The 12,601-nt window shown below is 41.3% G+C and overlaps 1 protein-coding gene and 1 long non-coding RNA gene across 2 annotated transcripts in view; one reads left to right on the top strand and one right to left on the bottom strand.

Annotated features, from left to right (window-relative positions):
* Positions 1–1,521: 1,521 nt before the first annotated feature.
* The window catches only part of LOC145542693 (uncharacterized), a 37,268-nt gene continuing 26,188 nt past the window's right edge, over positions 1,522–12,601 (top strand). The window contains exons 1-6 of the long non-coding RNA XR_014080072.1: positions 1,522–3,323; positions 4,534–4,799; positions 7,630–8,110; positions 9,908–10,031; positions 10,249–10,357; positions 10,900–11,029. This is a non-coding gene — a long non-coding RNA (uncharacterized LOC145542693). The remainder of the gene's footprint in view (positions 3,324–4,533; positions 4,800–7,629; positions 8,111–9,907; positions 10,032–10,248; positions 10,358–10,899; positions 11,030–12,601) is intronic.
* On the bottom strand, positions 3,237–11,259 carry KRT28 (keratin 28). Its single transcript, XM_081582107.1, has 8 exons — positions 10,789–11,259; positions 10,244–10,326; positions 9,259–9,415; positions 7,910–8,071; positions 7,621–7,746; positions 4,484–4,701; positions 3,842–3,897; positions 3,237–3,575 (listed from the first exon to the last, which is right to left on the bottom strand). The coding sequence occupies exons 1-8, from the start codon at positions 11,236–11,238 to the stop codon at positions 3,433–3,435; spliced, it is 1,395 nt and encodes a 464-aa protein (XP_081438233.1). The 5' UTR covers positions 11,239–11,259; the 3' UTR covers positions 3,237–3,432.

Below are 12,601 nucleotides of genomic sequence, written 5' to 3'. Positions count from 1 at the left end.
CAAAAAATTTACCTCTTGCACACTTTGTCAGGAAGTCACTAGAGGGAAAAATGAACAAGCAACAGGAAAACTTAGGATCCAGAGAATGGGCTTCCAATATAAGAATGCATTGAACAAATTTCCCTGATGGTGTGTACAAGGTAAGTATGATATGTCTATAAGCAAGTAAGCAGGGTCTCTAACAACCCCAAGAGGCCAGGCTTCCCACTCAAATGGAACTTGCTTTGAATGTAGACAGAGGCAGTGGTGTTCTAAGATACACAAATGATCAAGGAACCCTATCATGTGCTTGTGTTACATTCCTATATTAGCCAACTACTTCTGGAAGCAGTGAAACAGAAAGATAAGGTGACCCTGTGTCCTTTTCTGTCTTTTCTTACTTGTCAGAAAGCCAGTGCAAAGAGTGTTGGTAGAATGTAAGCCTATAAAGTGAAATTAAAAAAATGGTTGAATTTGTTTGATGCAGTGTTCCCACTGTTTTGGTAAGAATAAAATGCATATGCACGTATGAGCTACAATATATGAGATGTGGACTTCCCTGGTGGTCTTGAGGTTGAGACTTGTGCTTCCACTGCAGGGGCCATGGGTTCCATCCCTGGTTAGGGAACTGAGATCCCCCATGTCCTGCAGGGGGATCAGCAAAAAAAAAGAGAAAGAATTGTGTAATTTCATTGACTGCATGTTCTTGTATTTGGATTTAAAACTGTCATTGCACAATATGAAACTGTAAAATTCATGCCAACAGCTTAAATTTTTAATTTTTATGTACTTATGATGACATTGCTTCCCAGGTGGCGCTAGTGGTAAGAACCTGCCTGCTAATGCAGGACAAGTAAGAGATGAAGGTTCAATCCCTGGGTTGGGAAGGTCCCCTGGAGGAGGGCATGGCAATCCACTCCAGTATTCTTGGAGAATTCTGGAGAATTCCATAGACAAGGGAGCCTGGAGGGTTACAGTCCATAGGGTCACAAAGAGTCAAACATGACTGAGTGACTTACTACACCTAATGACATTAAATGGCCAAAAAATCCTACCCCCAAACTATGACATTCCAATACTTTGGCCACCTCATGCAAAGAGTTGACTCATTGGAAAAGACCCTGATGTTGGGAAGGATTGGGGGCAGGAGGAGAAGGGGACAACAGAGGATGAGATGGTTGGACGGCATCACCGACTTGATGGACATGGGTTTGGGTAAACTCCAGGCGTTGGTGATGGACAGGGAGGCCTGGCGTGCTGCGATTCATGGGGTCACAAAGAGTCGGACACGACTGAGCGACTGAACTGAACTGAACTGAACTGAAACTATGGCAAGTCAAAGTATGAATGCAGAAGGGGGAAAAAAACTTATTTTAGTGCCTTTAGTGACAATTTTTCTGCTGAGTTTTGAACATAGGACTCCACATTTTCATTTTGCACCGAGCCCTGCAAATTATGCAGCTGGCCCTATGCATTGTGCGTGTGTGTGCTCAGTTGCTCAGTCGTGTCCAACTCTTTGTGACCTCATGAACTGTTGCCTGCCAGTCTCCTCTGTCCATGGAATTTTCCAGACAAGAATACTGGAGTGGGTTGCCATTTCCTCCTCCAGAGGAGCTCCCCATTCAGGGATTGAACCTGCGTCTTCTGCATCTCCTGCATTGCAGGCAGATTCTTTACCCCTGAGCCACTTGGGAAGCCCACACATTGTACCATTGGGAAATTATTTCCCCATCAATTTCTAGTGTTTGCTTCATTTAGTAACCTTTAGCTCAAGATTCTGTAAATATCCTTTTTGCCCCTTCTTTGAACTCCCATATAACCGTTGGGTTGTTTGGTAGAATTCCTACCTTCATTAAAGCTTCTCATTAGAATCAGTCACAAATTTGAGGAATATGAGAGCCTGTTCTTCCTTTGCGGAGTTTAAAATTTGTTGGGAATCCCTATCATACACTTTGATCCAGAAAGATAGAAAAATGTATTCATCAACCTCATGAGATTTTAAGTTCTAGAAGAGCTGTTCATGGGTTAAACCTGGTCCACCATGTGTTTCTGTACAGTCTCATGAGCTAAGAATGGTTTTTTATGTTTAAATGGTTGGAAAAAAATCAAAAGAAGGATAAATATTTTTTGACACATCAAAATTATTGGCCATTCAAATTTCAGTGTCTATAACTAAAGTTTTATTGGAAGGTAGTCATGCTTATTTTCTTATCTATTGTTTATGTGTACTTCAATGAATGAGTTGAGTAGTCATTGAAATAGAGAACTTACGGCCTGCAAAGCTTAAAATATTTACTATCTGGGCCAAATATTTTAGAGAAGAAGCTTGCCAACTTCTGCTCTAGAAAAAAGTCATTGGCACGATATTCTTTGCTGTAGATCTTTCAAGATTATCTTGATTTTGGGGAATGGTATCCTGGTAAGTATTCAGATCTCCAAATGAGTTTGAGATAGGCTCATGGGTGAAACACCAGGAACGCGCCATCTAGAGGCGGAAGTTTTCAATCACAGGAGAATTTCTAAAAATTTCCAGGTTGCTTCAGTTCAGTTTCAGTTCAGTCGCTCATTCAGTCCTGTCTGTCTCTTTGCGACACCATAGACTACAGCACACCAGACCTCCCTGTCCATCACCAACTCCTGGAATTTACTCAAACTCATGTCCATTGAGTCAGTGATACCATCCAACTATCTCATCCTCTGTCGCCTTCTCCTCCTGCCTTCAATCTTTCCCAGCATCCGGGTCTTTTCCAATGAGTCAGTTTTTTGCATCAAGTGGCCAAACTATTGGAGTTTCAGCTTCAGCATCAGTCCTTCCAATGCGTATTCAGGACTGATTTCCTTCCAGATTGCTTGCTTATGTAAAAATGATTTAAAGATTATGCCTGCTTCCCTAGTGGCTCAGCATTAAGAATCGACCTGCAATGCAGGAGACATGAGTTTTTTCCCTGGATCAGGAAGATGCCCTGGAGAAGGAAATGGCAACCCGCTCTAGTATTCTTGCCTGGAAAATCCCATGGACAGAGGAGCCTGGCAGGTTATAGTCCAGTCCATGGGGTCACAAGAGTTGAACATGACTTAGCGACTCAACAACAAAGATTATGCCTAGTGAATGTTTAGTATTTAAATGCCATGTGGTATTGACTATTATATAAAGCTAGGGTAAAAGGCAGTTAAAATATATTCCATAAATGTTTCTCTATGAATTAGACATGGAAAAAATAACTCTCAATTATTTATTTGTCACGAGTGAATGGACATAAGTGTACATCAACTTTATTTATTTGAAAACACACACCCAACTTCCTATAAAAGGTAACTAAGACAACAGGATTTTATTTTTCTTGGTAAGTAACTAATCTTTAAGGGTAGAAATTGTTTTTATTATCTCATTGATATTTAGAATGAAGTTTTGCAGAATCTTTCCCCAAATGATTCTTTTCTCAAAAGTGACAACTAGAAAGGAACTCTTTGTTCTGTCTTGCCATTGGTTATTTTAGATGTCTTTTCTTCAATGGACTGAACCCTCGATGAAAGAACTTTACCACGTTGATCTATCTCTTCAACCACTGTCTTTACCAGCGTGGTTCTGGATAAATCTAGAAATAAAACATGTAATACACATATTCAACTTAAAATATTACATGACAAAGAATTCCACTGTTGTAATATAATTTTTTGTTGAGGGAGTTAAGTATTGGTTTATAATAATTGTTTGGGATAGTTGTATCCACTCAACAGAATACTTTAAGTTCAGAGCACGTTAGTTAAAATTACTTAAATATAGACAGGCTGTTGCCATAGTGTATGATTTCATTAACGTAAAAATATTTGCTGAAATAGAAGGAAAGCTAGATTTTATTACCTTTAGATGAATTTCCTGGGCTTCCTGATCCAAAGCCCTTTGATTTAGAGCATGAACTGTTAAAAAAAATCCAATTTATTCTGTAATATTTGTTCATCACTTCATAAATATTCATTGAGTCAAGGGATGAACATGAATGCAAGCAAACTTTGTAGGCCCAAAACAGATTTTCATTTTCTATAGAGGAAAATATTAAAATTTTTAATTTTAATTAAAATTTTTAGTTATCTTAAGAGAGGATATAAAACAATCTTGTTTACATTTGATTTTTTTTAAAACCCAAGAATTTAAAACTTAAGGAAAAAGTATACATTTTATCCTGGGGGGTTGTAAAGAGTACATTTATTTCAGGACAGCAGTGATGTTAGGAATGAACTGAAAGTTGGATAAGCTTGAAACCCACAAGGATTAAAAGGATAACAAATGGAGACTTCTGCAGGGATGACTGGGATCACCCAGGGCAGATGAAGATGCAGCTGTGATATACAAAGTATGAAAGAGGGGACAGTTGAGGCAAGAGATGGCCATCCTTTTCTGCAGTGGGAAGGAAGAGGGGAAGCTTGGAGGCATGGAAGGGGAATGATCGTCTATGGTTGTAGCTTGAAACAGGTAAAAACTGAATTGTCTAATGGCATTACTTACTTTCTGTCTCCATCTATCAGGCGGCAGTAGGTCTCGATTTCTTTTTCCAGGTGGACCTTGATGTCCAGGAGCTGTTCATACTCCAGTTTCTGGCCCTCGGTCTCGGTCCTGACCTGGTGCAGCTGTTCCTCCAGGACCCCAATCTGAGCCTGGATCTGGGCCAGCTGTGCACAGTAGTTGCCCTCCGTCTCTGTCAAGGAGCACTCCAGGGAGTGTTTCTGAGGACATAAAAGATGTCACAACAAGGGATGAAGGAGGACCACTTGGAGGACACGTGGACTAGTGTTTCTCAGCAAAGGACAGTACTGCTCCCTAGGTGAGCTTTGGAAATCTGAGGCACTTGTCACAGATAAATAGGAGGTGGAGAGAAAGGGGAAGTGACTGGCGTTTACTGGGTGGGGGGAGCAGGCCTGATGGATGTCCTGGCATGAGATACCTGACCCATGGATTTCTGATTGTTCCAGCAGACATTCACATATTTAGGTATTATTTCATATAACAACCAAAAATAAAGTCTCTCAGTCGTGTCCGACTCTTTGCAACCCCATGGACTATAGCCTACCAGGCTCCTCTGTCCATAGGATTTTCCAGGCAAGAGTACTATAACAACCAATCTTTATATTAAAACACTTTTTGGGGGGGTACCATAATAAGAAATCAATCTTATTTTGAAATCTTTCAATTTTATTTTGAGATTGCATACTTATTTTTGAGTTGCCTGTTGTTTTTCAATCTTATTCTGCTACTGTCTCCAAAGATCTACCCCACCACGGTGCCATTGCTTTTTGTGCTGCTGTTTCTTTTTCTAATTCATCCTTGGTTTTCTGTCATCAGTCAAAGGCCTTTTAATAAGCACTTGAGATTGTGTGCATGCCCTCACACGGGTGGGATTTCAAGACAAGAGATATATTTCATAACCCAGGACAGGTCATTATTTCAGCTCTACTCTTGTGACTATTATACCTCCTCATTTCCACTTGCATAGTCTGTAATTTGTCTTGTCATGTGATCTCTACTTTAATTAATATAATTTTCCTCTTTCTATTATCGTATCACATCCGGGTGGTTATTACGTCTCTTGATATTAGTTATTACCTCAGTGTGCACTCCTCCTTCCACTCTTTCATTTCCTTTGTATTCTTGTGTGGACCAACTCCCAATCTTATGTTGTTTAAAATGAAACTTATCCATGAAAAGAAGGTGTAAGCTTCAGTCTGTTTCATTACAGGGTAGTAGGGCCCAAGTGTTTACATATTAAATATATATTATTTTACTTTATTTTTTTTTTTTTACATATTAAATATATATTATTTTAAAACTTCTATTTTTCCTCTTGATTGCTGTTATGGCATTACACTGGTTTTAAAAATCTTTTCTGTATTGCTAAATATATTATCTCTTGACTCCATTTTTAGGATTATAAAGAGGGAGTTATAAAAGATTCATTATTAAACAGAAGTCTCAGGGAGCTAAGAAGCACTGCCTTTGATAAACAGGCTGACCAGTACATCACATGGGTGGGGCTGAGCTCTCCATGGAAAAGAAGTGGAAGGTGAACAGGATGGTAATAGGACACTGAGGCGACAAGTGGCAGATATCAGGGAGGTGTGTGCTCGGGTGTTCAAAACTTGAATTTCCCTGATAAAGTGTTCTCATATGATACTCCTTTTCAAGACTGTTAACATTGTCCTAAATCAGAGCAGACCATAAGCATCTCTATCTCACATCTTCCTACAGTAAAGGTTGGCTTGTAAGTGAGGAGGCAGGTCAGGATGAACTTAGAAGTTTGTACACTACAGGAAGCATGTGAAGCATTGAGATATTATATTTAGACAACTCCCAGTGTGCTCACAGTTTGTGTTCCAAACTATAGAAGTCATCTGACCACAAAAGAATCTCAGGAATGGAGGATAGGTTCCATGCCACTCATATTCTATTATTCGGTTATGTTGGCTTTTTTTGTGGATTATATCATGAGCCAAAACTACAGGACTACTGGCTTCACGGAATCTAGGTACTTTCTAATGTCATTGCTTCTCTGTGAAAGTGCTTAAAATTCTGCTCTGGGAACTCAGGAATTTATTTCCTTCAGTGCAGCTCCAAAACGAGAGGAAGGATTTGTGTTCAGGAGCACAGCAGCAGGAGTAGGTCCTCAGGTTCTCGTTGCAGGAAAGAAGGGAATGGGGAAGAGAGGAGGGTTCCAGGAGCCCAAAGTGGAAGGGAGGAGGGTCTTGGGTACCAGCCAGCAGTGGTGATGAAGGTGAAGGAGGAGAGGGGCACACTTGTTCAGATGGGGTTAGTGAGTGGTAGAGTTTCCAGTCTAAATACCATATGGTAAGAAAGCCCTGGCCTTTTTTAGGGTGTCTACATCAAATCAGTCTTCCTATTGTTTTGAGTATCTTTTCCTTCTCTGCTTACTGTTCTCATTTGTATAATAGTGGCTCTTTGTGTCAACCTGGTGTACTCTGAGGATGCCTTCAGAGGGGGCATGAAACCTCTGATGAGGACAGGGAACCCTTAGACCACCACATGTGCCATAATTCTCAAAACCAAGCCTTTTGAATGCTGCCAGCAGACACTCCAGAGGAGAAGCCGTTTTCCTCCTGGGCTGTGTCCATGGAAACATTTGAAATAATTGGCAGTAAGTGCCAGAGAAGGCAGAATGCCAAGCCTTTTGGGGTGTGTTGGGTTGGGATGTCTCCCCTGGATGCCCCGAGGCTGAAGAGGCTAACAGTCCTCACGTGGAATCAGATGTGTCCCCTTCTTTGCCTGGGGGAAAGCACAGTGTGGCTTTTAACAGGACTTCAGCAATATTAGGAGATGCTGGTGATACCAGCTCTGCTTTGCCTGACAGCCTGACATAAGCTTGCCACTTGATTGTCAGGTGGATCAATGCTGCTGCTGTTTGCTTTGCATCCAGCTGAAGAAAGGACCAATTTCGGGAAGTGGGCACCGAGCGCGGGCGGGAAGCAAACTTCAGAGACCTCAGGGAGGAAGAAATGCTGTCTGTCTCTCTGAGCGTCTCGGGGTCTGTCTGTCCTCTCTACGCTGAGTATTTGGAGGTGAAGTTGTAACAGGGGGACTGGGAAGAATTTCAGTTAGGCTTTTTGGAGTCGCTGACCGGCGCTCTCACCTACCGTTGCCAGGAGGGACTGCAGCTCTATGTCCAGGGTCTGCACCGTGCGCTTCACTTCCGTGAGCTCGCCCCGGGCGGAGGAGGCCGCGCCCGCCTCGTCAGAGATCTGCTGCTGCAGGGTGGCGCTCTGCAAGGCCGGGCGCCCCGGAGTCAACGGGTCTGAGCTTGCCAGGGGGTGGGCGGGAGCGGGGGTGAGTGAGGGGGTGGGGTGGAGGGATGCAGGGTGAGGGATGTGGGGTTGGGGTGCGGCGGGGGTTGGTACTGGCCGGTCCGGGCTGGGCATCCCTTACCTTTTCGTTGAACCAGGCCTCGGCGTCTCTGCGGTTCTGCTCGGCCAGGTCTTCGTACTCGGCCCGCATGTTGTTCAGCAGAAGCGTGAGGTCCACGCCGGGCGCCGCGTTCATCTCCACGTTCACGTTGCCTCCCGCGGCGCACTGCAGAGCCTTCATCTCCTGCGGGGAAACGTTGACTGTGACCTGAGAGACTGTGAGGTGTGTGCTCACCTGCGCTCTTGTTCCTTTTTTAGGTCTCAGTTTGTGACTTAAATTTGAGTTGTCTAAGTTAAGGCACGAGTGATTTTTTTTTACGTGGACTTATTCGATCACTAGTCATGCCAATCATCTGTTTACATCGTTATTTAAGACAGCCACAACCAACACCGCAACATCCAGAGAGGTGTTTTATCCTTTTAAGTGAGAAGTAGGTACAAAGATCAGAGAGTTCTTAAATTCTTTTTTCCTTTATTTTTTAAAAAAATATTTTATTATAATTGATTTACAATGTTGTGTTAGTTTCAAATGTACAGCAAAATGATCCATATATATGTGTATCCATTTTCAGATTATTTTCCATTATAGATAATGTTATTACAAGATATTGAATGTAGGGAATTCCCTGGCAGTCCAGTGGTTAGGACCCAGCTTCCACTGCAAAGGACATGAGTTGGATCCCCCTGGCTGGGAAACTAAGAGCCCACATACCATGGGGTGCGGCAAAATAAAAAAGATATTGAATATAGTTCCCTGTGCAGTACAGTAGGACCTTGTTGTTTATGTTATGTATAGTAGTTTGCATCAAGCATATAATTCTAGATTAAATGTCAGTGAGAGTGCTTGTTGATGAAACTAGAGCAGTGGAAAAACAAATAAAAATCCCTGCCCTCTTGGAACTCTCACCTTAAGGACAATAGCTCTCACTTAAGTACTTGTTATATGCCACACATTGTTCTAAAGCAGTTTAGGGGTATTAACATCTCTAACTGGTAGGTACTATTACCAGACTTAATTTACAGATTGGGAAATGGAGGCACAGAGAGGTTAAATTATTTGCCCAACATGCTTAGTACCTGAAAGGACTGGGATTTGAACATTCCTGGATTTGAAGGTGGTAGAGAAAAGTAATGTATTAATTTCCTAAGGTTAGGCTGTGACATCAGCCAGAAAATGAAAGGATACAGATCAAAGTGTTAACTATGTATCACCTTGGGGGATGAGATTAGAAGGGCAGAGCAGGAGACATGGAATTCTTTGTTTTATATGCCTTGGTGCTGTTTGAATTATTACAAGGAGCACGAGTTACTATTGTCATTTAATCTTCACCCCCAAGTATTTAAAATAGCTAGAGCTAAAGCTTCCCCTACCTCTTCGTGGTTCTTCTTGAGATAGGTCATCTCTTCACTCAGGGATTCATACTGCAGTTCCTGGTCGGTCCTGCAGAGCGTCAGTTCATCCAGGACTCGCCGTAACCCATTGATGTCAGCCTCTGTGTTTTGGTGAAGGGCGAGCTCATTTTCATACCTTGGGAAACATTCAGTGAATCTCAGCACCAAGTAGACTAGCTCAAGAGACCGAAAAGTAAAACCTGCTTTACTCAACTGCTCAACTGCTTTTAAGTGAAAGTTAGAAATGAAATCAGGTCTTTAAATATTATAAATGTATACAAAGAAAGTCCTCCTCCACTCCTCTCACACAATTCTGTGCAGAATAATCAGCGTGAATATCTGGTCATGCAAATTCCAATAGCATATCCCAATTAAGTAGAAATAGATCGTTTCAGAATTTTATTGAAGTTAAAAATAAAAATTGTAAATTGGTCAATTAAAACAAATATTTACATTTACTTTGTACTTGGCACTATTTTAGGCAGGCCTAGAAATACAGTGATATTTTGGCTCAAGAATGTCATAAATATGTAAAAATGTGAGTCTAGCTGATTGTAATCTTACAACATGCTTTGTATGGCATTTTGTTGTAGCATTGTCACATATGTTACTTCCTTTAATCTCTTAGGTTATAGCTTGTTCTATGCGTGCATACTAAGTCACTTCAGCTGTGTCCAACTCTATGTGACTCTATGGACTTTAGCCCACCAGGCTCCTCTGTCCAATGGGATTCTCCAGGCAAGAATACCAGAGTGGGTTGTCATGCCCTTCTCCAGGGGATCTTCCCGACCCAGGGATCAAACCTGTGTCTCTCATGTCTCCTGCACTGGCGGGCGGGTTCTTTACCACTAGTGCCACCTGGGAAGCCCATAGCTTGTTCTACTTGGGGTGAAATTGAAATTTTATATAACACATTAAGTGGACTAGAACCATGTTCTAGGTGTGATTATTTTCTATATCCTACTTTAGCCGGAAATCATCAGCAGCCAGTCTGGCATTATCAATCTGCAGAATGACATTAGCATTTGCCGTAGTGGAAGAGATGATCTAGAAGAAATCAGGAGGGAGAACACAACCAGTAAGTCTGCTCTAACAACCTATTATTTCAGGAAACAAACAAGCACACAAACAAAAAACATTGCACAATCAACCTTGGTATAAAAAATCTCACTTCCTTATGTAATAACCAAAAAGGTTTAAAATTTTATTTTTAAAAATTACAGATATGGTTTTACTTCTTTCCATATAAATTTTAGACTGTAATACTTCTTTATCAATGAATATATCTCAAAATAAGCAATAATGGAACTAGTAACATTTAAGTTGCATAGACATTCATGAATCAAAGTGCCTGTTTTTAGCTAATAGGAAGAATTGCGTTTTAAAATAGATAATAAATATGATATAAATGATACATAACAGTTCTGAAGCATTTCCTGTTCTACTTCTGTGTCTTTTGCTAGGTCATTCTTAAATACTTTGAGTAGTTCCAAATTTGTGAATTCTCACCTCATTCTTAAGATCTTCGATTGTTAAGTGATATCTGCTGTAGTCGTGATCAAGTCCATGGAAAGATCCAGGACGATGTTTTTCATACCAACTCTTGATTTTTCTCTCTAGTTCAGCATTTGCCTCCTCCAGAGCTCTCACGTTATCCAGGTAGGATGCCAAGCGGTCATTAAGATTCTGCATGGTCACCTTCTCATTCCCAGAGAAGAGTCCCCCTTCACTTCCAGCAAAGCCAGCACAGGTACCACCTCCCGGGATACCACCAGCATGGTCTCCACCAGGAAGACTGCCCAAGCCGCCTCCCAAAGCATAGGAAAATCCATGTCCAGCACCAGAGTTGTCACAAGCATTGCTGCCTGCAAAGCCTGTGCCTCCACTGGATGGTCTGACAGATCCAGTTCCAGACCGTAGGCAAATACGCCTGGACCCGCTAGAAAATCGGAGAGACATGGCAGTATGAGAAATGGTCACCTTGTCTGTGGATAGCTATAACTTCAGAGGAGAACAGAATATTGTGTGCTGATGGCTTCTTTGGGCTTTTATACACATTGAGGGGTGTCTCTATTTGAGTTATATATGCCAAAAGGAAAAAAAGGCATCGTTCAAATTAGCATGAAATTATGTATAATTGGGTGATTTTGGGGGCTAAATTAATGTCTACCATCCTGGGTTGTTGCTTCAGGATATTTGTTATCTTACATATAATAGGGTTCATTCTATATTAAGTTCATTATTTTAACTTATAATTTTGGGTGAGTAATCCTTTACTTTCATCTAGACCCTAAGAATATACCATTATTATTTGACACAGGTTATTATAAAGTTTTAAAAGTGATAGGGTACCATCAGCTACAGTAGGGTCTTAATTACCAGAGAGATATATTGATATAAAGAACCATTAGCTACAGAAACACATATTTTATCCCACCACAGCAAGAAGCATTGTGTTTTTTAAAAAAATATATGATCCTACTAACTTCTCTTGTCTTACTTGATTATTACATCTATTTGTTACCTTGAACAATACCTAAATATTGACTGATTCCTTTATTTAAAATGTATAGCTACTACATTTGTTAGTCAATACTAAGTGTAAAAATAAAGATGTGATGCTAAATAAATGCAGAGGTGAAAAATGCATAGTTACAATCTTTGAGAAATGTATGGTCAGGACCAGATAGGGGCGGGATCATGTTTAGCTGTCTGTATTAAAGACTTTGAAATGAATCATAAGTAAAAAGCAGGGGGCAACATAATTGGGTTGAAATGAAAAATAAGGCCAGTTACAAGGCTAGGACAATGGTTCGGGTGGAAAGGATGAGGGTAGTAGGATGGAAAGAAGTTGAAAGGATATGGTCATTGATTGAATTTGGAGAATAAGTAACAAGAATTGGGGATGGCTCTTAGGTAATTGCTTTCAGATGCTGCTGCTGCTAAGTCGCTTCAGTCGCGTCCGACTCTGTGCGACCCCATAGACGGCAGCCCACCAGGCTCCCCCATCCCTGGGATTCTCCAGGCAAGAACACCGGAATGGGTTGCCGTTTCCTTCTCCAATGCATGAAAGTGAAAAGTGAAAGTGAAGTCGCTCAGTTGTGTCCAACTCTTCGCGACCCTATGGACTGCAGCCTACCACAGGCTCCTCTGTCCATGGGATTTTTCAGGCAAGAGTACTGGAGTTGGTTGCCATTGCCTTCTCTGTTCAGATGCTGGGAATACTGACTGATATAGGAAACATAGGAGGAGGAAGATACTGGGATTAGCTTTGATCCAGCTGAGTTTTAGGGGTTGGTGGAATGTCTCATATAAAGATAGG

The sequence above is a fragment of the Giraffa tippelskirchi genome, chromosome 3 (assembly GCF_054371585.1).
Source record: "Giraffa tippelskirchi isolate mGirTip1 chromosome 3, T2T-mGirTip1v1.2.pri, whole genome shotgun sequence".
Lineage (NCBI taxonomy): Eukaryota > Metazoa > Chordata > Mammalia > Artiodactyla > Giraffidae > Giraffa > Giraffa tippelskirchi.
This window is presented reverse-complemented; position numbering and strand designations above follow the sequence as displayed.

Coding starts and splice junctions, on each gene's coding strand:
- KRT28 (XM_081582107.1), bottom strand. CDS start 11,238: ATGTCTCTCCGATTTTCTAGCGGGTCCAGGCGTATTTGCCTACGGTCT. Junction 9,416..10,243: donor GCTGATGATTTCCGGCTAAA/GTAGGATATAGA, acceptor ATGTTTCCCAAG/GTATGAAAATGAGCTCGCCC. Junction 8,072..9,258: donor TCAAGAAGAACCACGAAGAG/GTAGGGGAAGCT, acceptor GTTTCCCCGCAG/GAGATGAAGGCTCTGCAGTG.